The sequence below is a fragment of the Archocentrus centrarchus genome, chromosome 20 (genome assembly GCF_007364275.1).
Source record: "Archocentrus centrarchus isolate MPI-CPG fArcCen1 chromosome 20, fArcCen1, whole genome shotgun sequence".
NCBI lineage: Eukaryota > Metazoa > Chordata > Actinopteri > Cichliformes > Cichlidae > Archocentrus > Archocentrus centrarchus.
Window position 1 is genome coordinate 30,297,934 of NC_044365.1, and position 27,984 is coordinate 30,325,917.

The 27,984-nt window shown below is 40.0% G+C and overlaps 1 protein-coding gene across 1 annotated transcript in view; it reads right to left on the reverse strand.

Moving 5' to 3' along the window:
• ctnnd2a (catenin (cadherin-associated protein), delta 2a) overlaps positions 1-27,984 on the reverse strand; it is a 264,157-nt gene that overhangs the window by 10,599 nt on the left and 225,574 nt on the right. The window contains exons 18-21 of the mRNA XM_030756885.1: positions 25,291-25,464; positions 23,165-23,315; positions 11,468-11,714; positions 9,132-9,216 (exon numbers count right to left, since the gene is read on the reverse strand). Coding sequence (XP_030612745.1) covers positions 9,132-9,216; positions 11,468-11,714; positions 23,165-23,315; positions 25,291-25,464 — 657 coding nt within the window. The remainder of the gene's footprint in view (positions 1-9,131; positions 9,217-11,467; positions 11,715-23,164; positions 23,316-25,290; positions 25,465-27,984) is intronic.

Here is a 27,984-nt window from a genome sequence, read left to right on the forward strand (position 1 = left end):
CGTGGGTGTGGCGGCACTTGTGCCAGACAGCAATTACGGCAAAAAAATTGTACAATGTTACACATGAAGAGTTGAGAGTGCCCTCTGGGTCACAGGAAGCACTGAACATTGTAATTTTTCAGTCCTTCAATCCATGTCTCTTTCTTACTCGTGATCTATCTGTCCTCTCAGGAACAATGTGCCCCCTTGACCTTTGCATCCTTTATGTTGGTTGCTTGTGGTGTTGCTGATTTAGCAACTGACCTTTTATACTATGTGGCATTGATTGCAAAGGGCCCAGAATACTGTGAGTGGTGCAGCTCTGCCTCTCCATCTTCCTAAAATACAGTTGTTAGCCTTTACCCTCAAGACAGCCTATCTCAACAATCCTCCATCTCCGTTCTCTCGTTCCCTCCCTGTCTGTGTCTGTCCACTGTAAAAACCAGAGAAAAATCAGGCGAAAGACAAAGTCAGCTTCTGACACTTGAGGTGGTTATGATATCTAATGCTGCTTTTAAACATCCTTCTCCTGCTTTTTCAGTTACACAGTTTTTGTTTTCAGGTGTATAAGCAGTGGATGATGGGAGAAAATACATCCTATCATGTTATTTTTGCAAAACAAAAGTAGCATAGTGGAACATTTATACACCGCTCCAAAAAAAAAGAAGACAGGAACACTTTGAAAACACATGAGATCTCAAAAGGAAAAAAGAATCATGCTGGATATTTATACGGATATGGACTGGGCAGTGTGTTAGAAACAAACTTACGTCACATCGTTTGATGGAAATGAAATTTTCAACCGACAGGACTGAATTCAAAGACACCTGAAAAATCCAAGTTAAAAAAAAATAAAAAAAAATGATGTGGCAGGCTAGTCCATTTTGCCAAAATTTCATTGCAGCAGTGGCCTGCTGGAGATCATTCTGCAGGGCTCTGACAGTGCTCATCCTGTTCCTCCTTGCACAAAGGAGCAGATACTGGTCCTGTTGATGGGTTAAGGACCTCCTGTCCAGCTCTCCTAGAGTAACTGTCTCCTGGAATCTCCTCCATGCTCTTGACACTGTGAACCTTCTGGATATGTATTGATGCGCCATCCTGGGGGAGTTGGACTACCTGTGCAACCTCTGTAGGGTCCAGGTATCACCTCATGCTACACTGACCCTAGCCAAATGCAAAACTAGTGAAAAAAATCAGAAAAGATGAGCAGGGGAAAAAAATGTCAGTGGCCTCCACCTGCAAAACCATTTGTGTTTTGGGAGTTGTGTCATTGTTGCCCCTCCAGTACACCGGTTATAAAACCGAAGCAGCTGAAACTGATTAACAACCTCCTCTGCTACTTAACCAACCAGATCAATATCCCAGAGGTTTAATACTCTGATTAAAAAGTGTTTCTTTAATTTCTTTGGAGCAGTGTAGCACTCTTCTATCAGATGAATCCATTTTATTTGCAGGAACATCCTGAACATTCTGGGTACAGTGATCATGCAAAAGACTAGGCTGTGCAATCACTGACCTCACACACACACACACTACTTCTCACTTACATCACATCCACATAGTGAATTACACATCCTTGGAACATATTGTAAAACTGTCACACGTGTGACAAACACAGCATCTCTCTGACCCTGAACTCCATCTGTCAAACATGTGTGCATCTGCCCTGGTGATTTGTGTGTGCTTGTGATGTTTGTATGTAATATGTAGGTGGATGTGTGTGTGTGTGTGTGTGTGTGTGTGTGTGTGTGTGTGTGTGTGTGAGAGAGTGTGAGAAGAGAGAGAATGTGCCTGATTAAGTATCCAAGACAGATCATTTATCAAGAAATGAGGCACAGCACCCAGCAGAAGTTATGCATTGAACAGGGGCATGACAAAATATAACAGTGTGAATATGAAATTTTAAATTTACCTTGTGTGTGTGTGTGTGTGTGTGCTTACAGAAATAGAAGGGCGCATATGTTTGTGTGAATGAGTCAGAATCTGATCTCTCTGGTCCTATTAAGAATGGGTTTATTTACAAAGTGACCATGTCTCAGTTCCTTGTTTTCTCTCGAAATCCCCAGTTGAACTGTACTGCACATTTGCTGTTTACTTAAAAGATGACCTGTGGCTACACTCCAAGAACTGTAGATGAAACACTACATGCACAGCAGCATAAACACACACACTGAATGAGGACACATCCTGTCAAATAGTCCAAATAAACTCTGGTAAAAGAGGGGTTTTACTGCACTCTGGAGAGTATTATACATGATTTATCCTCAAGTCAGTGCTAGTGTTGGTACAAACACATTTTGGCTTTGGTTTATTAATGACTGCTGCACAGCAGATCTTTCAAATCATCTCAGATGCTGCATTCATATGGAGTTACTGTTTATTCATGGGCTTGCAGCATTTCGTTTTACTGTGCTCAAACACTGCGGGGCAGCCCTGCACCCCCCCCCCCCCCCACACACACACACACACACACACTCTGTTGCAATTCTCTTTTCTTTCTCCCTCTCTCGCAGTCTAGCCTGCTCCCACAGCACTGCTGTAGGAAGTGATTAACTCTTCTTACCGCATTTTGATAAAAACACACATTTTCAAAGACACGCGCTCGCACAAACATACACATTTACCCACACCCGTAACTTCAACACAGTTTGAAAGTGTGTTTGAAAATGCTCTCATTACTTCAAGACTTCAAAGCAAAAAAAAAACTCTTTGGCAACACAGCTCAAACTGACTCATTATTGACCCTACACTTTTCTCTTCTTCCCAGACCCACAAACTCTAGCATTCTTATTTTTGAACTGCAACAAGAAAATCATGAATTCACCTCTCTTTCTTTCCTCACTCTCTCCTTCCCCTTTCTTGTCTTTCTCGCCACTTTGCTTTTGCTCACAAACACTTTGCAGAGACATCCCACTCCACTCATATAAACTATATGCTAATCCATGTCTGGATTGGAGGCTAACAGGATTTCTGCTGCACCTAACACCCATGACCTAATATGTCACGCAGGGATACTAGCAGTAAAGTCACTTATTTTGAGTTCTGCACTCCGGTGATAAAGTCAGTGTGCATCTCTAACACAACAATTTCCACACTTACAAAATTAGACTGCTTTGTCATGAGCCAGGCAGTTTATGAAGTAAATAGTAAGGTATGGTGTCTATCACCCTTTAAGCACCATTTTTAGAGAGACTGTATATAGAATAATACAGGAGCTTAACTAACCAAACTACCTAAAAGTGCAGGTTACAGAATTCTAATTGGTTTGCTGTATTTAATCAGAGTTGTACTGCATACCAGCAAGATGTTAACCAGTCACAGATTACAAGAGTTAAAAAAGGATACAACTGGGGATTATAAAGCAAGACAAACTGCAGATTATACTCATCCACCTTAGTTGTCTCTGTATTAAAATTGTTAGACAAACCCCCACCCAAAAAAAAAAATAAAAGAGGCCCAGATGGGTGGGGATTATAATAAAACAAACAAAAAAATTGTAGCAACCTTTGTTGATTTGGAGTGCTGCATAAAGCTACTGCCCTTCATTTCTGATCACTGGAGTGTTATGCCATCCAGTCGGCTGTAATGATATCCAGTGGCAATGATTACAGGAGTGTGAAGCAGATGAGGCTCCAATGGGCCACATGGGGATACTGCTCTGCGTAATACTGAGGGATAGGAGGATGACGAATGAAGAGAGCGACACAGTTGTCAGGATGAAGCGAGAACACACTGATGCCATGGGGCAGCCTGTCCTGAAGTGACTTGCGTAACAGCAAGATGTCTTAAGACCCTAACCCTTGGAAAGTGAGCCCATGACAAAACAATCATGGAAAGGAAGTTGCAGGGTTACACATTGGGTCATATACAGTACTGTACAAATGTCTTGAGCTACCTGTCACTTCTTTGTATTTTATTTCTATGACTTTTTTGGAATTTTTTTTAAAGTGGTCTTGAGAAATAATTCTCCAGGCTTTCTGAAGATCTTTTAAAGATTTTCTTTGGACATTGGCTGCTTTTTCACTCATTTTCAGTCTAGTCCTTGTACCTGACCATTTTCAGAGGACTTTGTTGTTGTTTTTGTTTATTGAACCACATACGCTGACCTATGAGTCAATCACGCATAAACTCAAAAAGACTACTTAAAGAAATGACGAGAAAGCTGCCTAAGAGTTCAGACTGCTGAAGAACAAAGGCGGTCATACCAAATAGTGACTTTCAAGCTTGTTAGAATTGTGCAAACTGTTACTGTATTTCCATGTATGTTTGCACATTTTCAGCACAGTTTGGTACCTTTTCATTTTCTTTTAAAACTGACGGCCTAAAATAGGTGAGATCTATTTTCAGTAGTTTCTAATCCAACCATAAAACATTTGTCATATATATTCCACTACTTTAGTCAAACAACAATGAGCTGTAGATGTTTTGTTTAATTTTTAATGACATTTTTAGATTTTTTTAGATTTCTTATTTATTTATCTTTTTGACCTATATGGCTGTTTTCTGTGAATATACCCAGGACACACTTGAAAAAGAGATTTTAATCTCAATGTGTTTTTTCTTCCTGGTTAAATAAAGGTTTGAAATGAAATGAAAACATATGGATAATATATGAAAACTGACCCCAGTTGGAAAGAAATATATATATATAAGGTTCAAAGCCTTATTGACACAAATGATGTGCAGTGCTTAAAAAAAAAATATAAGCTGATGGTAAATATTTACCTATGAAATGGAAGAAGACAATTGTTTTTGCAGCTAAAATAAATAATCTGCTTTATCCTTTTTTCTTTTCTTTTTGCAAACGATGAAAAAGACACATTCAAAGCCAAGGACACCTCCTTGGAATGAGTAACTGCAAAACTTCTAGCAGTGAACTGAGACTCGTTGATTACACCTCTAAAGCTTTATTGTGCTGAATGGGAGATAACCTTGGTGGCAGACATTCACTCAACAGCACTCATTACTGACAAGTGAAAGCAAGAGAACATCTGTTATTACTTTTAAACAAGTTTCAGGTGTGTGCAGGAATTTCTCATGTCAAAGCAATTAAAAAAAAAAAAAAGCATGAGAAACAGATAGTGGGTTTGGTCACAAACAAAACTCTGTCTTCTAGATTTACACAAACACAACGATAATCAGCTTTCACTTTTTGTTTGTTTGAGCTACACATTTATTACCGCACCAACAGTATTAACACCATTCAGTCCTCATGATCATCTAAATCAAATAGATTTTGCAAGTATGTGTGTGTGTGTGTGTGTGTGTGTGTAGCTTGAAAGAACACAAAACAAAAACACACTAGGGCTGGAGTCTAACATCAGCCTGTCTCTGTGAATGCTGTTGCTCAGCTGTGATGGTGCCCAGCAGACAATCCCATCATTATTCTTTTTTAGGATGTACTGACCTCAAGGAGAAATTACACAGACTCACACACAGAGGTGGTATAACGCACAAAAAAAGTGACCAATCACCAATCTAATTTCATTTGCAAGTACATTCCCTCAGGGACCCACACACTTAAGTGCTTGGTTACACAAACACATGCACACATTAAATCTTTAAATTTATAGAGACACCAACATAGTGTCACACACATAAAGACAACAGTGGACGGACTGAGACGAACATCTGTTGAATAAATATGGAAACCTTGAGTCTGTTTAGAAGGACAGCTACTTTGGTCAATTAGTTATAAAATACCTTCACTCATATCCATCTATAAATCCATTATTGGTAAGTCACATTGGTGAATTTACAGAATCAAGCTTCTGAATAAAACCAGCACCCAATGAATAAAGTGTGAGTATCAACCCAACAAAATAAATAAATAAACTAAATAATATAAAGTAACTTGGAATTTATTCGTCAAGTCTCTGGAACTGTATTGGAGAGATGAACACCATTCTTCCAAAGGAAAAGAAATTTCAATATGTATGTTGTGGATAATGATAGTGTTTATGACTGCCTAATGGCCCATTCCCACTTCTCACGTCATTCAAAACTTAAAATTGTGGGCAATTTGCTCACAACATTAGAACATCAACAGTCCTTGATGTCGATATAACGTAAATAGCCAATAAAGATCGCCAACTTTTGATCACGTGATGACATCAGCAGCTCTGTGTTGAATCTAAACACTGCAGTCGTTTTTTTAAGTCCAGAAAAAGGGTGTAATGAGGTTTTATTAGAAACTACAGCACACAATTACTATTTTCACCACTGTATGCGGTTGTTTGTATGTTTGAACGAACAAACTGACGGCCTGCTACCATTACAGTCTATTATTTTGTTATTTGCACTCTGAAAGTGATGTTGTCAAAGTGTGTTTTCTTGTGATGTGAATATTTTTGAAGCGCTGGAATCGCAACAAGAGCTACAACATTATCTGTCTTTTTCCGTATGTTGTGTTTTGTGGGAATGTTCATTAACATGTTGGTCCAAAACTCCCATAGGTGTTTATTTGGGTTGCAATCTGATGACTGTGAAGGGCATTTGTGTGTAAGTCCCAAACCAAGCCCCAGAGCATAACACAGCCACTGGATCTCCTCACTGTAGGGGCGAAGGGTTCGGGTTGTAGGGGTCGAGGGTTCAGGTTTATTCAAATTTGTTGCTCACTTTGTTGATCACTTATAAACCTATTTAACTACAAAAACAGCTGATTGACAGTGGTTGCTTATGGGAAGCACTGGAAATGTCAATTTGGATTGGCAGGAATTAGCTTTGAAAACGTCACTCTGTGTCCGGAAGACGAGACTTCAGGAAGATGGACCGAGACAGTACAGCTGTGAAAGAAGCTAAACAGCTTTTATCAGCAAAACTCTGCTTCTGTCTGAAAAGAATTGAGACAGATCACAAACTGCAAGCTTAAATCCCCCCATTCCACTAACAGCTTGCACCCAGCCAACGGCCTGAATGATGGGACATGCCTGACACGTGCACCTTTAACCAATCCATCAGCGCTAGCCCACCAGCTCCACCACTAAAGCAGGTCCTGGGCCCCTCCACAGCTGCCCATCACATAGCCCCCTCCTCCCCTAACACAAGGATGTCTCTTTCCCGCAGAGAAAGAGACATCCTTTCCTGGAGAGAGATGTTAACAGACTCTTCAAGAGACAAACCCCCACAAAGCAGCTGGGTCAGACTCTATGTCTCCATCCACCCTAAAGCACTGCGTTGATCACGTCTGTAGTGCTCACAGACATCTTTATACCTCACTGGAGACACGCCATGTGTCAAGACCTCCACAATCATTCCTATCCTCAAAAAAAAACAAACAAAAAAACAATCAAGACCACAGGACTTAATGACTACCAACCCATCACTCTGACTTCTGTAACAGTGAGGTCATCTGAATGCTTTGCACTGTACCACCTCAATGCCATTGCTTACCTCCTCCTGGACCCTCTGCAGTTCTTCAGTGCAGTAAACGTGACCCTAAACTGCATCGTTTGGAACCCCCATCCCATGACCCCATGCCAGGGTCTTGCTTGTGGCTTTAAGCTGAGTTGTTAATAACTATCATCCTAACAATCTATCACTGCTGAGTGTTCCTCACTCCACCTGCAGTTGGGTCAGAGACTTCTTGTATATAAAAGGAGGCTGCACATGAAGCTGGGAAAACACATCTCAGACTCCCAGATAATCATCACAGGTTCCTCCTAAGGTTGTGTTCTTTCCTCTCTGCTAGTGATGTGGGCAATAGAGTTAATGTGTGAATGGGGATGTAAATATTAACATTCTGATTAAAAGCAGATGGTCTCAAAGTGGCGGAAATAATAGCACACTAATGAGAAAAATAATAAATAATGATGATAATAATAATGATTCTCTGTTTTTGATGTCAGGCACAAATTAGCAGAATAAGCTGTCATTGTGCCAATTCTGGGGTCCATTTGTATTTATTTAAAGCATGCTTACTTCACTGTAATGCTACAAAATTGTATCATCACACTTACAAGTAACTCATTAAATTGAAAATAACTAATTTCTTTGTTTGGCTAGCTGGTGGATGATTAATGGCATGCAAATGAGGCGTTACTACCCTCTACTCTTGTACACCAACAGCTGCACCTTTACAACTGCAGGGTCACCAGTCTGCTCCTAAATGTTCACACTTTTGAAGTTTGAAGATGACCTGGTGCAGAGCTCAGTGCTACAAACACAGCTGCATATTTCAAGAAGCCCCCACCCATCTGTATGACTCCACAGTTGTCCCTCAGCTTCCCGGGATTATTACCACCTTAAGGGGAGTTAAACATCAGCCCCCTATCAGGTTCTAGGATATACTTCTTACAGCAAATGAAGAGGTTTAACCTGCTGAAGACAATGTCTAGAGAAAAAGCCTGTTCTCAGGACAAAGGCAGACTGCCTAGAAGGTGATTAGATGCAATCTGCCATCACTTCAGTAAACTGTAAACATTCTCACATTTCACATTTCTTTGTTTTTTGTTTTTTTGTCCTTTCACAATCTATTAAGCTCCTTCATTTAAAAAAATATACATCATTTAAATGTTTTAGATTTTATTTTATTTTTTCTTGCTACATTTGTTATATTTTATCCATCACAATAGCAAGACATATCCCTTGTATGTGTAAAGTAACTTGGCAATCAAGAATCTGATTTGTATTAGTCTACCAGACAAATCACAATCCAAACACTGAGATTTCACAATAATCATAAAGAGACCAAAACCTTTAGATGCCCAAATAAAAAGGCAAAATATGCAAGAGGGTTTTAATTGCCACAATAATCATAATTTCAGAAGAGAGTCATCCTCACCACATAGTTTCAATTTTTCAAGTATAATCTGCATCTAGCAATACATTATATTATGTGAGAAAGAATTTACCTGCTCCCTTTGTAAAATAATATTGTATAATTGTATAATAATGGCTGAAATCAATTAATTCAACAACAAACTACATTGTGATTTATCCATTATATATTATGCATATAGTGAACCAATCACATTATTATGTGATTGGTTCACTATATGCATAATATATAATGAACCAATCACATTATTATGTCTGTAGTTAATGAAGTTTTAGGCCAACAGGTAGTAAAGATATGTAAAACATACTTATGAAGGTATTTGTGCTGTGCTATCACTACAAAAGCACCAGTACACAGTTTATGCTACACCTACCTTCTTGTAGAGAGAGCGCAAGTCTCTGTACTGCCACATACTGCTGAGGACTTGAGAAGCTGCCTTTACTACCTTTGCTGAGTGTCTGAAGAGGGACAGAGAAGGAAGAATTATTTTAAATGGACCCCATATCTTTGTCATCCTGTCCCCTGCCGTTACCAGCTGCACAAAGATGCGTGCAGGCAGGGAGCACCTGTGAAAGCTTTAAGCCTAAGACAACCATTTTCATTGCACACCAACAGTTTTCAGATGAGTTTGAAATGACCCGCTCTACCATGCTAATGGTCCCACCCCTGCCACTCAGGTGAAAAATGACTCTAGTTAGTCAGTTCATAAGCCCTGCCCTTCCAACAGCTCCAGAGGGAAGCAGAAGGATGTTCATTTTCAATTTGCCCAAAACAAAACTCCCTGTCAAAACACGCTTCACTCCGAGTTTTACAATTTCACACTAAAAAGAACAAGGAGAGTTTGGACGAGTGAACAATGCAGCGATGGTATCACCAGTAAAACGCTGCACTTGCATTAGTTACACATGAATAAAGTGATTCCCCAGAAACAGCGTGCAGAGCCTCACTGTTAGATCAGGAAAATAATATTTAAATTAGACTGTCAATCCAGGGATTTACTACTGCAAAGTGAGTTCAATGAACACTGGGAGCACTGGTGTCTTAAGCAGCATTGATCCGCGCCAGATTACGATTACACAGCAGACATTTTGACATGTAATCGCAGGAAAAGCACAGGTTTATTAAAAAAAGGGCTGTGAGGTACAAATATTCAGAAAATGAAACAAAAAAATTGGGAACTTTCAAAAATCATGTTATTTATATGGCATGGATGTACTTTGACCTTTCCTTTTTCCAAGACTTAGGTTTTAACCAAGTATTTATAATGGTATTATATTGCCTATGTGGAAATGTTTCAGTTGACAAACTGCCATTAATTGTTGCCTATAGTTGTACTGTAAAGGGCATTTCCCAATCCACTGTGTAACTGTGTGAAAGTAGCGTGGTATTGCTGATAATGAGCTTTTATTCTCAGTTTACCTTCCCCAAGAAAATAAAGATGTGTGGGCTATTAGCAGATAACTACACTCACCATGAAATCTGCTTTTATGGAGGTTTCTTTCGGTACCTCATCCCTCTCTGTAATGGTGCCCTTGAGCACAGTTCCCCAAATAGACCGAATCCCTTATCGTAACAATAAATCATCGTTTGACCTCCGTCTGATAACGTTCCGGTGTCATGGCAACCCCTGACCTACTGGTTGCCATAGTAGCTAGGGAGAACACCCTACCCAGTCTCCCATGGAGTTATATTTTGGCTGCATTGTGCTTGTTGTTTTCCAGCTGTCTTCAGCAGATGAATGGTGATAGGGAAGGCAGGCTGAATGATAGATGTGCGGTCACATGAAGGCACTGGTCATTACTGACTAAATTGGGCTGAGTGATGTTGTGACAGGTAACAATACGATACTGAGGCCATTATAATACATCCTAGGATTTAAGCTACTTGTTATTAAGATCTAGTTGTGTGGTAAAAGTAACTGCAGTGCAGTCTAAATCTGTTCCTTTTGCATGTTTTGGTGGCAGTATTAGAATTCTCTCTGTGAGGCATATTGGAAGAAATCAAACAATCCCCCTTCATACAGTTTTTTTTTCATATTCTTCTCTATTTACTGTGAAGCCAATCCATGCTGTGAAAGTTACAGGAATTCCTTCCTGCTTAAATTTGGAAAAAAATAAAATATCGCATATGTAAAACGTGCTGTGTACAGTGCACAGTGTAATAACTACATCAGCACATCAAGTCATTACATATTGACTTTTCAGCACCTTACACCTTATCTGCTCAATAGATTATACTTATTTATTGTACTGCATTGTTTAATGAGCTATGTTAAACAATGCTGTAAACTAAACCTATTCTCAAAATATGAAAACATAATGTCTGTTCAAAGATGAAACTTGTTTTTTTATATATTTATCAGGTTCAACTGATCCCAAATAGCTAAGGGAAGGTTAAAAAAGTATTCAAACAGGGGCTCAGGTTTCAGGTTAAAGAAGTTTACTGCAGAGTCTGATTGGTGGTTTAGACACGCATCTCAGCAAGCTGTAAAGCTGGATTATCGGCTCTGCTTAAATTATAGATTTTAACCCTTAATTTAATGGAATCATCCATATAAGTTGAAAAAGGACAATGGTATGGATGTCATCTTAAAATATAAATGTTTCTAATATGAAAAAAGAGGGAGAATAAATATCCCAAATAACCTGTTAATCAACAAGTACACCATGCTGTCCTGCAGACAATATTTCTAAATTTTAGCTTACTCACTTGTCTCCTTTGCTGCGGGCAATGCCGATGAGTTTTTCGATGCCACCGGCATCGCGTAGAGCTTTTGCGTTCTCCATGTTCTTGGTGATGACTTCATGCAGCGCGCAGCAGATGGCAGTTACCGTGTCGTCCGACATGGCCTTGCTGGGAGGGCCTGTGGTTGCGGTTGTCCCACTGCTGGTTGTATTATTGTTGCTGCTGCTACTGCCTGGTAACCGATGGATCAAATCTCTCATTGCATATTTACCTGATGCGTGTGGAGAAAATGAAAGAAAGGGACAGAAAAACTTACTGACGTTTAAGCTTCACACAGTTTTGCTGGAAGCACATCTGATTGTTCCAATAAAAAGGGTGACTTCTGGTATTTCGGTGAAAAGGCTTTCATATTAAAAAAATGACATTCAAAGAATTGGAGAGATCGAAGCAACAGAAAGGGTGCAATTGAGAAGTACAGGAGATGTCAGGTAGGAAGCGCATGAATTATGAGAAAGTAAAAGAGATGGGGATGAAAGTATTTAAAACCTAGGGGTGCAAACCTGCCAACAATACTTGTACTTTAAGTTCAACCACAGAGGAAGTCAGTAACATTCTTGTGTGAGTTATCTATAGTTTACGTGAGAGATGTTTACATCACCAACAATATCTGAATCATCCTTTCCGAAAGTCGCTGTGTACGACTGAGAACGGGGGCCAATATCAGAGAGATCGACAGTTATCAGAGCAAATATGTGATGACGAGAAGGAGCAGAGGGACCCAACAGATGAGGAATTGTGCTGACTAAGATGTTGGGGGATGTGAATCAAACATGGCCAGTAGTAGGAAACACCTTGACCATCACAAAATCCATCACAGTTACGCCTGAGTCAGGCTGAACCCCTGAGACACAGCCCACAGGTCATGTTTCATGTAAAGAACAATCAACTTGGACACAGGGGTGAACACTGAATAATGAATAATAGTTGAAATGTGGTTAATTTTTAACAAAGCCAACCAACAGAAAGATGAGGATTAGCCTTTTGCTCCAGAGCACACAAAGAGGTGCGCTTCAATCAAGTGAACATCTTCACAAGGATGAGTCAGTGTGTACCCCCTTTATGACGTGTTTTGCTGGAAGTGACAAAGCACGCCACTTTCTTTGTATACACGGCTCAATAATGAACAGCTTCCCGATGTGACTCATCTATCCCTTTAAAATTCATAAAGTGCAAGTCTCCCACAGGTGCTGGATCAGATGAAAACAGTAAGTGCTACTGTTAGTGGTTAAATCCACTGTTGAATCATCTTCAAGCGGGCCATTACAGCCGCTCTGGCAGTGAAGAAAACTCAGGCCAAAATACTCAATTTGCTATAAAGTGCTTTTGGATTTGACCAAGTGGTTTTTTTTTTTTTTGTTTGTTTGTTTGTTTGTTTTGGAGAAAAAAAAAGAAGCTTCTAAACAATTCACTTTGAATGAACACTACAAAACTACCAAATACTCCTATATGACTCCTACTTTGTATCAGAGGTCCAGTCTTTGCAAATCCATGGTTTTATTTTATTCAATCTTAGAGAAAAAAAAAAATTAAAAATAAAACACTACAGACACAAAGAGATTGGTTCCTTCGGGTGTGGAATTCATTTGGAGCAAAGACTCAACCTAATATCTCTTTCTCATTTCCTGTCTATTCTTTATTCACTGTTTATCAAAAAATTTTCTGCATTATATTGAATGATTTTCCCAGACCAATACATCACAGCCTATCCACGTAGGCCTTACAGCCTGATGGTAAATCCCTCACTTGTATTATGTCTAGCAAGACTTTGAGATCTGGAAAAGATTGAAACAGCAAAACAATATGGACAAAAGGGAATCACATTTTATATATATATATATATATATATATATATATATATATATGAATGCATGCTGGCTAATGATTGCCAGAAGGTTTGCTGTGTCTCCCAGCACAGTCTCAAGAGCAGATTCCAGGAGACAGGCAGTTACTCTAGGAGAGCTGGACAGGAGGGCCTTAACCTATCAGCAGGACCAGTATCTGCGCCTTTGTGCAAGTAGGAACAGGATGAGCACTGCCAGAGCCTTACAGAACGACCTCCAGCAGCCAGTGGTATGAATGTCTCTGACCAAACAGTCATGAGGGTGGCCTGAGGGCCCAATGTCCTCTAGTGGGCCTTGTACTCACTGTCTAGCACTATGGAGAATATTGGCATTTGCCATAGAATACCAGAATTGGCAGGTCCACCACTGGCACCCTGTGCTTTTCACAGATGAGAGCAGGTTCACCCTGAGCACATGAGACAGATGTGAAAGGGTCTGGGTTAGCCGTGGAAAATGTTATGCTGCCTATATCATCATTCAGCATGACTGGTTTGGTGATGGGTCAGTGATGTTCTGGGAAGGCATATCCACAGAGGGACGCATGGACCTCTACAGGCTGGGCAACGTTACCCTGACTGCCATTAGGTATCAGGATGAAATCCTTGGACCCACTGTCAGACCCTATACTGGTGCAGTGGGTTCTGGGTTCCTCCTGGTGCACGACAATGCCTGGCATTAAGTAGCGAGAGTATGCAGGCAGTTCCTGGAGGGTGAAGGAATTGATACCATTGACTGGCCCCCATGCTCACCTGACCTAAATCCAATAGAACAACTCTGGGACATTATGTTTTGGTCCATCTGATGCTGCCAGGTTGCTCCTCAGACTATCCAGGAGCTCAGTGATACCCTGGTCGAGATTTTGGGGGGATATCCCCCAGGAGTCAGGCATGCATTGTATGTGTGCGACTAGGTGAATGAGTGGTAGAACTTTGAGTGCTCAAAATTGAGTAGTAAGGTGCTTTGTAAGTACCTTTCCATTTACCACTCTCTCTTTCACACACACACACACACACACACACACACACACACACACACACACACACACACACACACACACACACACACACACACACACACACACACAAAGCATGGAGTTGTGAGTTAATTGGCCAAGTGTTATCACAGGCCAGCAGGTTGAACAGAGGTTAAGTGGTCACTGTCTTTTGGCTGTGAAGACACAGTTAAAGTGCATACCAAGATAAAGACTGATTATTTGACTGACTTGAATCAGACAGACTAATTCTTGACTGATTTGCTGGCTGATGATTGATTAATTTGCTGGTGAACTGCTTCATTTAATGATCTGACTAAATTCTGAGTGAGTGACTCAATTATTTACGGCCTGACTGCATGACTTATTTACTGACTGTCTGACAGATAATTTACTCCTTGAATGACTGACTGCATGATAAAGTTAGTGACTAATTTATCAAGTGACTGACTGCAGGTAATAACAGCAATGACAAAATGAGAGTATATCTGAGTCTGTTAATCTACATATTTTCTGCCTATAGACAGATATGCTGATAAGCTGCCATACGGCATATGCCTAAAATATGCTTGCATAAGTGTGTGCGTGTGTGTTTGTTTGTATACACAGGCGTGTCCATGCAGATCCCTGTTAGTCTCACTAATGCTTCATTCATGACCGACAGTAGAAATGAGAAGATTATAAGGAATGAGGGGGGAAAGAGGTTGGAAGAGGAAGGGTAGTCTCCTATATTAGAGAAAGGGAAGAAGATGGAGATGATCAGAAATAATGACTCGAGGACAGAGAAACTCAGGCAAGAAAGGGAATGTTTTGCTTACATATACATTACACTGAGACGGATGCAATGCTGAAGAACCAAACGGAGAGGCCCTCATTATTTCCAACCCTTCTAATAACAGTCTTGTTAGAGGAAGAGGATGCCTCCTGATAATCACTGAGTGCTAAGACAGAAATCTTCCATACACACATACACACAAACACCCCCCCCACCCCGACGACACATACGCATACAGTTATGCATACACACCAATACACGTCTCATCTCTAAAGAGACGGTGCTCATTATCTGGCTTTCTGTTTGTTTGCTTCAGTTTTTGATTTGTTTGTTCCGTTTTTTTGGGAGGATGTTCCTTCCAGGCTACCTGTTTTGATGTGAAATAAATAAGACAATATTAATATCATATTTTGAATCCAATTTTTACTAGATAATGTTTTGTCTCTGGGGAGCTTTATTGTGTTTTTATCAGCTCCCAGCATTTATCATAAAACAAATATTAATACTGTATAAGGAAATGACTCGCAAAGCCTAAATTAAAGCAAAGCTACGCTCAGACACCACTTTAGCCAAATAAAATCTGGCCTCTTTCCTACACTGAGACATATGATACCCAGAGCCTGCAAGAGGCTTATTGATGAATTATAGATTAATATAAATGAGAGGGAGTTGCTGCACTTTCCTAATGTCAGTACAAAATTCAACACATTTTATAGTTTAATCTTTTGATGTGCTCATTACCCTGCTGAAGATTCTGCTTGTTAAAGTGCTGGAGTTTACTTACTACTAAGTATACCGTCCATCTCTCGTAAGTCTTGGGTATTTAGATGAGAGATAATTAGAAATGGTTCGAATGAGTACAGATATAAATGAGTTTAATAACTCACCATATTGTAGTACATACAACCAGAAGCCGAGCTGAATGCCAAAGCCAGGAACTTTGTGAAACAATATTTCATGTAATCTCCCAGTGATCATAAGTACACACACGCACACACACACACACACAGGAGGAGCAAATTAAGAAGGATTTTTTTTTTTTTTTAATGAGTGGGTTGTGACTCTGTTTTAAAATCCTGGTGTGGCACAGACAGCATCTCCACATGCTAGCATGCAATCTCCCCTTTACTCTTACATCTGCTTCCTTTGTCACTGAAATGTGAGCTAGACCCAGAACATGTCCTCAAGGAGGGAAACAAGCCCTGTGCTGATCACTGCACAGTCTAATAAACCTGTATTACAAAACTCCTCCAATATAGCTATCTTCACCTGGGAGGCAGAGCTGGTAATGTATTCCTGTGCTGCATTCCCTCATGTGTCGCTAACTCCCGCTGAGCAGGGCGTGCTTCATCAGGGCCATAATGGCTGATTTGATTTAAAGAGATCCAATTACCCTCAACAATGGAGCGATTTGATTGTTTACTGACAGAGAAGGGAAAGTGTTATTGAAGTAAAATTGGAGGTAATTGTCTCAGGGAGATGTGGGGAAAGATGAAACGGCTTGATTGGTTGTGGCGTCCGGCTGTCTGAGAATAAAGGATGGTTAATACACAGTTATCAGTGACTGGGTTGGGGTCCCTAAGGTGGGCTGATGTATGCTTACTGGTATCAAAAGCTTCTGGCAGCATTATTTTTCTAAAGCTCTTCTGTGTTTTCTGAGCATGTTCTGGGCTGAATAAATGCTAATGATACCATGAAAGTTTGCCAGTCGTATAAACAAATCAAACACGACTAATCGCAGTGATAACTGTTTTCTTAAAAGGCTAATTGTGAAGATTTTTAGACCAGATGGAAAATGAATACACCTTAGAAATATAGTCACATGCACTACTGAAGAGTTTATTATAGTGCCTGGTAATTGCAGTCTAAATAGGGAAAGTAGCCACTATAAAAATCGTCTGTGACAGATCTAATTCTTCAGTGTCTCTGTGTGATTTAAATCATCATCGTCTAAGGGGTGATTTCATCAGCAGTACATCACCTCATTGACAGGGGGTGCCAGATTCAAAGCAACAGGGTGTGGGTTTCTATTCAGATGGGATATTCCTTTATTGAAAACATACATGTGATGTGGGAAACATCCTTTGATGCCAGACGGTCAGATCTCAAACTCAATATATGACTACACACCAAGATCACATCAACACACAAACCCTGGAGACATCAGTAAATATTAATACTGTCATTCGGAGATGGGATATGATTATTGACAAAAACAGATATGGATTTTCTTACTCAAATTACAAACACAGAAAAAAGAAAAAGAAATAGAAAAAAAAATGCCAGTCCTATGAATTCTGGTTAATGGCGTGTTTGGAAAGCACATGAACTGAAGTTCATGCCCACATAGAAGTGGAACTAGCAATCACATGCACCCTGCAGCCAAATGATCAAAATCTTCATTAAGCAGAAATAAATATGAATAACCTGGAAAGACGGACTCATTTCCCCACTGCAAAGGGAAGTGCATTCCTTTTAACTTCCAAATAAATAAATAAGCTGCAGAGGAGAGTACAGACATGAAACACAACGGGTTTAACAGGTCAGAAATGGAGGTAAATTGGAAAGTGGCGTGCTGTTGCTTCCAAATTATAAACTCTTCTGCCTTCCTGCACTTGGTTTTTCACAGCAGTTATATCTTACCCTTTTGTGTCTGTCTTTGATGTCTGCAGTTGACGAGTTTACAGTTTAAATTGTGGAAGAGGGAGAGAGCGAGGCAGAGGAAGCATTAGATAGGGATAGTGGGGAGGAAAGGCAGGGCTGTTTTTTTTTCCCCCACTTGTGAGGAACTTGTGGTTTTATTAAAGACATTCTGCATACATAAAGAAAACGCCTGCCTGGAAAGACATAGACACTCAAACATAAACACACTCAGTGTGACAGAGATCAAAGAATGAATTTACTTTAATCGGTAGATAAAGCTTTGCTATAATCTCAATGATGAACAGTGGGAGGTCTCTTCAGAGGCATTTTCATGAAGAAAAGAATGTCATTAAAAAAAAAAAATGCTGATCATAACTGAAGTTATGTGTGCACCTCCAAAGATCATCTAAACATGAACCCGATCCTGGAGTAATAACTAAGAACCTGAAGAAGAAAAAAAAATAAAAAATCGCATAATCACCAAACAGTATTTCTTCTGTTTGTTGCTTTCCATTTCTATTTCTCTTCTTTGACATGCTCCCAGTCTGGCAGAGGACAAAGAATGCCAGCGTGCTGATAAAAGACATGCCAGACCCTCGCACACGAGAGATTCATCCCAAAGGCGACAGAAAAATTTCATAAAGTGCTGCTGCAACAGGGACAGTGTGTGTCAACTTTGTGTGAGTCAGCGTACATGTCCGCACTGTCTTTCAGCCTGCTATCTTTGCAAAGTTGTTTGTGCTTACCATTGTGCAGTCTGTTGACAGCAGGGATGGGAAAATATGTAAAAATTGGCGTGGGAGAGGAAAACACAAAATGGACATTCTGTGGTGATCTATAAATATTTGCTTTGGCTGGGAATGCACAAAGTAGAAGGAAGCATGTAATGTAATTTCCCCTCCCTGCTTAGTGCGATCAGGCAGGGTACCACATCGTCAGTGTCCTGGAACAAAATGTTTAGATCTGAGGCTTAAAAACGGTGAGCTGTCAACACCTTTCCCTTTTTTTTCAGAGGCTGACCTCGAGCGAATACACACTGACGCCTACACACACACTTGCAATCATGCAATTAGTGACATCCCTGTGGCGCACTACATTGGTTTCCACAGTAACACTCCCCAGCACTGATGTCATCAACGCGAGACACAAAGAGCAGGAGACTGCAATAGAGGGAAGGTGAGGCGTTATGAGCTCATGTCTGAAACTACACGGAGATGAGACGAAGGAGGAGGAGGTGGTGTGGGAGTGGAGAGGGAAAAGGAAGAAAGGAGTAGTGTGAGATGGAGAAAAAGGGGTGTAGGATTCATGTGAAAGAGAGGAAGGTGGGCACAACAGTGTATAGTGAAAACGAGTGGAGGAGAGTGGGAGGAGAGGCTTAAGCCAATAAGAGGTGCGGTTAGAGAGGAGAGGACAAAGAAATGGGAATAGAAGTGGAAGAAGAGAAGATGAGGAAATCATCATTATTAATCACTCATATAAACTAATAGTCCTGATTTTATTATTGTAATCAAAGTATAATTTATCATCTGCAAACATTTAGCAGTCAGAAAGAAGATTGTTTTATCAGTATGTATTCTGATGTGATTCTAAATCCTGTTTCACAGATGCACTCTTTACATTAAGTCACGAGGAAACCGACCTGTGTCTGCACGGCAGAACGCCATCGCTGTATCAGACTGATTAAGTCCAGGGTGTTTGAAAAGGAGCTTCTACACCTCACAAACAAGAGAACATCCTGACAAAGCAAAGGTGTGCACCACAACAAGCACCCGCTGATTCATGTCAGAGAGGTGCTTTGGAGCCTCTTTCAAGTGGAGAGCTTTGTTTGATGTTGGGGGTCAATTACTCTCGACCAGATGCAGAAAGGAAGCCAACAAATCCGGTATTCACAAAGCTGACTGGTTAGTTTTTTTTTTTTCCCCATGCCTTCTGTTGCACTCTCTCTGCTTCAAGCAAACAGACAATTTTTGTGACTCTTCCTGAATGTACTGCACTGTATGTGCACAATATCACTATAAAGAGTTCTAAAAACTCTCAATGCTTTAAAAAAAAAAAAAAAAAACAGTATCTGCTAAAAATATCATTCATTGGTTTAATAGGTTTAACTCCAAAAAAAAAAAAATATCACAGAACTCATGCATTTTTAAATTCCAATTATAGGAAATTCCATCAGGAATTTGTGTTTGGAATTAAATTGAATTAAACCCTCACGCTGAAACTCAGAGTTTGCAGCGGGAGCGGGTCACTTTTTGCAGGGACATTCACTTATTAGATGTCTTAAACAAATGTTTGTATTCATTGGTTTTAAGCACAGCGTTTGTGTTTAAAATGTTGCTGTATTTGGGGGAAAAAAAAAATACAGTGTCTCTTTGGCATTCAAGAGCTGTGCCCAATTCATGTGTGTCAAATTACTATCTGTAAGTAAATGGGGAGGAATTGCACTGACAGACAGTGTAGCAGTGAATGGGACTCATTTATTGCTACACAGGCGTACAGTACATTATGCAAATCAAAAACTATGAAGGAGGTGAAATCAGGAGAGAGACAAAAACGTTGACAGATGAGAAGAATGATTCTCTGCGACATCAATATGCTACTAAATCACATTACAGGGGGATTGGAATATAAGCATACATATGCATTTAGGTCTTAGCTGTCACTGCTCTCTCTCTCTTCTGTTTCATTTTCCATTCCTCTCTGCTCCATCCTAGCCTGACTTGGCCCCTCTTTGCTTTTTTCTTCAGCCCTTCTCAAGTCTTGCGCCTTCCCTCTTGCTTGTCTCGCCGCTATCCAATCACACAGTGCTTTCCAGAGGATCTGACACTGAGGTTATTGTATGCGAAAGATGGTTCTCATCTCCGTTCACACTGCTGAGCTCTCACGCAAGCTACCACTCCCCCGTGGTGATGCTGCCAAACTTACCGGCACTAACAGCTTATGACACAAGTTTTATAAGCTGAAGATTTGGTTTTTGCTTTTAGAAAGAGGTGATTTTCTCTAGATTAGCCATGCAAAATGATATTATAACAGGGTGGAACTTTGATCTTACAATGACAAGAAACAAAGAACAAACGGCTGTGTGAAATCGCTTTGTCGCTTCAGGTTAAGCTGTTGTTTTACTGAAGTATGGGGCGTAAAGTAAAAAAAAAAAGGTGTCTGAATCAGAGGTTAGAGTCACTGTAGTGAATAAAGTTTTTGAACACTGGCCAAATGGGGCTTGTCTCAGGAGTGCCTGGCCTCTGCCTCTTTTCTGTCAACATGTATCAACTTACACCTTGCCAAGAGCAAAGGCTCAACCCCGACTATTCCCTCTCCTGTTTCACTTGCTCTCTCTCGCCCCATCTTCTCTGCTTTTTTCGAGACTTTTTTGTCAGTGGGTGCCACTAACACTGACTATCCTTTCTACTTTATTTAACAACCTTCACCATGAGATATTTATCTTTTAACTGCTTCATGATTTATGTAATTATTCAAATAATTTAGGATAGATAAACTTGGTTATTGTACCATCACTCCCCTAGTCATTATTTTAAAAAAATCCCCAAGAAGGTTTATGTTGTGTTTGAAAGTCCCATTGAGAGTCAAAATCCCTCATCCTTCAAGTAGTTTGCAGCACAATAATTTCAGTATTTCCAATATTTTCAGTCTATAAAGTGCAGTGTAATGTGTTTGTAGTACTTTGAATGAAATACAGGGTTTAAATTATTTGCAAATGTTTGCATTCCTTTTTTTAAAAAAAATAATTGTCTGTGGTATTGAGGTATTGGGTGGCACAGTGGTACAGTAGTTAGCACAAGAGGGTCCTGGGTTCAAATTCATTGGCCAGCTGAGGCCTTTCTGTGTGGAGTTTGTATGTTCTCCCTGTGCCTGGGTTCTCTCTGGGTACTCCAGCTATTTCCCGCAGTCAAAAGACATGCGTGCTGGGGTAACTGTTGATCCTAAATTGGCCACAGGTGTGAATGTGATCGTTAGTGGTTGTCCATCCCTGTGTGTTAGCCCTGCAATAAATAGACTGATGATTTGTCCAGGGTGTACCCTGCGTCTTGCCCTATGACAGCTAGGACTGGCTCCATTTCCCAGCAACTCCGAATTGGATAAGTGGAAGAAAATGGATGGATAGTGTCTGGCATTACCGCTATAGGTGGAGAGCAACAAAAAAGATTGGCACGCAAAGGTCCTTGATTGTTTTTCACAGTGATGCAAATTCATTTAGCTGTAAGGTCACTGCCATCCAATTACCTGATGATACATTTGCAGGTGTACTGAGCAAACAACAGCAACAAAATAAAACAAAAATCATTCAGATTCATTCAGATGTCTGCATGCTAAGGCTTCAATTATCTGTAATCCCCTGTTGTGTGCCAGCAAGACCGTCACAGTAGGGGGCGTATTGAGCTTTGCCAGTGGCAATCCCTGTTGTTCTAACAACACTCTGCAAAACCACAGAAGCACCAGAGACCCCGTGTCTGAAACTGAGGGTAGCAGGGTTGCTATAGGAACCACTGAGCCCATTAGGAAGCCAAGATTACCCAAGATAGCAGAGACAGAGAGGGGATATTACACATTAATACATACATGGATATGTTCACGTGTGGTGTCTGTTTAGGCACATAAAGGCAGAAAAGGGTGTGTAAAAAGATCTCTCTCTCTCTCTCTCACACACACACACACACACACCTACCTCTTTGGGAAACAGAAATTACACACAAACAAACACACACACACACACAATATACAGTACAAGTGTCTAAAAGCGTCAGGTTAAGAAGCGATCTCTACTCCCTGGATGTGTTGATGCTACCAGACTGACTGAGGCTCACTCATTACCACAGTGTACTTTTCAAAGCCAAAATCAAGCCTTTGATCTGCTTGTCTCTTCTGCTCTCTCCCACTCTCCTGCTTTGTTCAGCCCTTCTCTCTCACATACATATCAACCAACTCTTTATTTTACTGCACTTTATTTGTTAGTCTAATTTTCTCACAACAAAAAAAAACACACCTTGGCTCCAGTTAAATAAGTAATACAATCATTTAAAAAAGCTATGATTTTGCTCTGTACATTACATAGCAGAATAAACCAAACTGTTATATGTTTTATATGTTCTCCTTAAGTAGGACACTTCCATGATAGTTGAAAAGCAAAGGACTAATCCTTAGCTCACATTTTAGCTCATTATATGCACTCGATTGCAAATTTAATTTTCTCAAAATTGCACAGCTGATCACCAATCTAAACTTGACTAACATGGCTACTACCAGGTGAGGCAGAATAGTCCAGAGTAGAAGAGCAATATGAGAATGTCATTTGGGATTAAATTAATGAAAGGACCAGTGACCAAAAAAAAAAAAAAAAAGATTTCATCTAAAAGAACTGTTTCTCCACCAGCCCTTGGATAACTATCAGTACTCACCAATGAGCTCCTTGTTCCTGATGTCCAAAGCCATGTTTCTGAGAGCAGTGGCAACAGCACACACAACTTTGTCGTTGTCTATCCTCAATAATTCCACTAGGATGGGAAGGCCCTTCTCCTTACGCACAGCAGCTCGAATGTACACTGACCACTGACAGGACAACACAAGAAAGACAGTTTCAGTGTTAACAAGTGATACCATGATAAAACACTAGCAAAATACAAATCAATTAGTGCCATGTTAAAAAAAATTTTTTTTTCAAAAAAAATTTTTAAATATTTTTTTTTATAAAAAAAAAACACCATAAAAAAAAAGAATTAGAAAAAACAAACACTAAAAAAAGACTGCAGTGTGAAATTGTTCTAACAATACTTTGCTTAATAAGGTGGTTATGGGAGCTTCATATAACATTGTTTACACTCCATAGATTTAGGTAGTTCAGGTAAAAGGTAAACGAGGCAGAAAGAGCTCAGTGGTCAAATGGGAGATGTTATATTCAGCAACTCACAGATTATGCTGTGTCACAAGTAATATACTGTGAGAGGGAGAATTATATGAACCAAACAGAAGAGTTTTAAGCTTGGAGACCTCTCTATCTTCCCTCAACAACTATCAAGGTACCCTCAAATGGCCCACTCAGCCCTGAACAGCTCAAATGGATCTGCCTTATAGGTCAATTGCAGACAACTGGGGAGGTACTGAAACACCCAAGAATGGGTATAAGTGGGTAAAGTGCGAGGCTGAAAGTTTCTGTCACATTAATAATTTATCTTCCCAGAGTATGTAAAGGTTAAAACACAGTATTGTTTACAAACTATGGCTCATGTGTTCGGTTTAGAAAATATTTTACCGTTATGAAATGATCATATGCCTTTGGCAAGACATACATGGGCAGAGTTTAGTGTGTGTGCCCCGAGTATGCCAACACTGCTTCTCCAGAAACTGTTAGCAGCTCTAATCTAATTATAAGAATACTGACAGTGAACCTGAAGACACAACAAAGCACACACACACACACGCATACACAAACACATCCGTGCATACAGTTTGGCTCTTTAAAAAAATAGACAGTGCGATTCCCTGAAGACAACCTACCCCCATCATTTCCTCCTCCTCCACCCTTGATTATTCTAGAGACCCCCTCTTCTATACCTGTCATGCTCCGACTGTCTGTCTACTCTACTGTCAGTGGAAATACCAAATCAAAATGAGTTACAAACACATCCCACACACATCCACAGGGCTGCTGAAGCATACCCCCACAGCGCCTCCCCTGTCTGTCACTCCCTCGTAAGTTCAAATTTTCATAAACTGCAGATTTTGGATCACATAAATACTTCCATTAAGTTTCTCACAGTCTATTTATGACCAACGATGTCTGGTGCAGCTCTTTTTTAATTTTTTTTATTTTAGTAAGGTCAAGCCAAGATTATACCCACACACTTTCTGCCTTTTACCCTTATATAAACCTCCCTCAAGGCTACAGCTGCCCCCACCAGTGCTCTCCAATATGACATGACTCATACATTATTACCATCCAGCTGCCTCCATCAGTTGCCTGCTGTTGAACCCTGGTTCTACTCCCTGTGTGTACAGGTTTGGAGCATTTACATTATTATAGTAATTACACTGCTACTGATTAACATGCAACCGTACATTAAATAGAAGACATCAAAACATGTGACTGAGCTCAAAATATTTTAAAGTCAGCTGGATGCTGCAGTGAGCTTATTTCAAAAACCATTATCTTTTTAGTACATTCATTTATGTGGTTGGATGGTATGGTATCTACCAAGATAGGTTTTGCTACATATACCTGGGCGCGATGAAGCTGTTGGCAACAGGCATGCTTATTCACATGCTCGCACACATTCCTGTAGGCTTATACACGCACACTTAAGAATTATGTCCAAAACATAATAAAATTTGTGCACAGTGTGTGCACTGTGTCACCACATTCACTGCACAGCTATGTTAGGACAAGCTACGCACATCTGCATTTGCAGTTGTACACTCAGCTGAGGTTGTATAATTCTATGAGTTATATATGATAAAGAAATGATTACTCAAATAGAGAAAATATAACAAGGCAAACAATTTGAAAACATCTTAAATTTAGCGTTACCTTCCAGCTGCCTGCTGCCAGGTTCTGCAGAGCCCCAGCTGCACCCTCTAGGGTGTCAGGATTTGAGCATTCAGAAAGCAGGGTGAGGTAGGGCTTGACGATGGTGGGGTGCCACAGCATCTGAACTCCTTTGGGGGGCTCTGCTGTGTCTGGAAAGGGGCCCACGCCATCCCACTGTGAGAGATGAGACAGAGTGGAATAGATTTTTTTTTTAAATGTTAATTTATATTCATGAAGAAATACTTTAAGGAAAACTGTTAGCTTTTTTCCAGCAAGCACTTTTTTTTTTAACCCTTCAGAAAACTTTTTTGTTTCCAAAAAAAAAAAAAAAAAAAAAAAAAAAAAAAAAAAAAAAACTGCATCTTTTAAGCCTCTGGTTGAACATTATAAAGATATCTTTCACAATATCCAGGAGAATAAGTGACTTCTGTGATGTCACAGAGTCCCGGAGTTTCTATATAATAGGATGTTTCCGTTTGCAGTTCTTCAGTGTCAAGGATGCACCACGATTTTATAGAAACCAGAAACCATTCATGAAAAGTAGAACTCTGTGAATCAATATGCTGCATAGTCTTGTGTATTTAAATACACGTTTTATGTCAGAGTGAATGAATTCACATGTGACGGGAAGCTGCGCTGCTGCCAAGTACACGCTGACCTATTAGAAAAGTTACTGAGACACTGAGAAAATCTCTCCCTGTCAACTTCAGAACGGGGATGGATGGATGAAAGGTGTTGAAGGGCAAAGAAAGAAAAAAGACACATGATCTGAAAAGACCGTGAGAGCAACAGAAAGAGAAGACACTATGAATGCTTCACTGCTACATTTGCTTTGAGCAATAAACATAAAGCTTTACAGCTCTCTCTCACTTTATCTTTTTCCATTACAGAGGAGTTTCTCGATGTCTGAACTTTGCTGACTGGCATGCCAGCACCTTTTTCATGTATGCATGAACCAACAACTATGTGTCTTTCTCCCTACATTTTCCCCCATACATCTTTCCTCTTAATGCTCTGTTGCATGTCATTTATTTCTTCCCTGATTTTTCCTCCTGTTAATTCTTTCCTCCCTCTCTCTCTGTCTCTCTTGTGATTTCTCGGTCTCTTTCTTACATGCTTGGCCCCCCTTTTCCCTATTTTTTTATTCTGCTTCCATCCCTCTCTTTCCGGTTCTCAGTTTTTCCTCTCCCTATCGACCTTCTTGGCTTCGCTCTACTGCATCCCCTCCTCTTGTCTCACAGTAAACCAGGCTAGAGTACAGGTTGAAAGAGGTACTGTGGCCTGTGTGTGTGCTTGTGTGCATGTATGTTTTTATCTATATGCTGATTTGATTATAAATCATAGAAATCAAAGAATTTTTATAAAGTCTGTAGAAGCCCTACACCAAGGAGATTCATATGATTCACAATACCCTGGAGACAGTCTACATACTTAAAATGCATATACAGTTATACTCCCTAAAGTAACATTTTAAAATGAATTTACTTTGGTATGGAACACTAAATATTAACCTTTTCATCTTGGATTTCCTGTTATGACTATTTGCACATTTGCATTTGTGATGCATGCTGGGTCTCCTCCATTGTGTGAAAAAAAATGCATCTTTAACTTAAGTTTTATTTTGGGGAAGAGGACAGATTCAGTAAGTAGGATGAATGAAGAAAAAAAAAAAAAAAGAATGTGTTGGCGGGGCCAAAAACATCTGTTCCAGATCTTCTCCCTAAAATGCCTCTTGGATGCTGCAGAAGAACTCCATGATCACATTCTCCCCCCTGGGGGAAGAAATCACAGTGCAGAACCCTGTGAATGTCAAGGAACAACAAGCACGCTGGCCTGGTGCCCTTGAACACATTTGCCTTTTAAGAAGGTCTGATGTCCATGGTAATATTGCAGTGCAAGTGGTTAAATTTCTATGACATCTATTCAAAGACAACAGAAGCCCTCGAAGCAAAGCAGCAATGAACTAGGAAAGGACCCTGAAGGGGGGATTAGCACAGTTAGATCAGACATGCGTTTTGTAAATCTGTTAACTAAAATACATTTAAGATGAAGTCATATGGTCAGGCTGTTGCATACCTCATGAGAATAGGCGATACTTTGAATACTGAAGATTCTGACCATCTTACAAAGCCAATACCACAAAATATCTACGATCACAAGGAAGCAATGTCTTAGTGGTCCATTTGGATTGTTTAGGTCAAGTTCAGGCTCCCTGATCTTAACCTCTTACACTTACCTGTTTTCTCTATCTCTTTCTTAAGCAATCTCTTCACTTCAACTCCTGACCCTCTCTGTCTGTCAGTCACCCACTAACTACTACCCCTGTCTCATTTTTGCAGAGTTTTATAGTGTTTACCTCAAGGATTTGACCTTTTGCTACTTCCCATTGTCTGCCCCTCTATTCATCAGTGTGTATTCCCTCCTGGCAGTACTGCCTGCATTGCAGGTTGGAATTTGGCCTCAGATTCTTTTCAAATGTAGCTTATTAATATTTTCGTTTCATTTAAATACAGCATTGAAATTACACTGCATGGAGCAACAAATAAAAAAGAAATATTCTTGATATCTTGCTTGGTTTTGGCCTTAAATATCACTTCTGGTCTGTCTAGTTAGCTCTGAAAGATGCAAGTAATCCACTCACAACCAAGTCTTCTATATGCCACAGTATGCTTTCATTGTATTTGATTTGGTTTA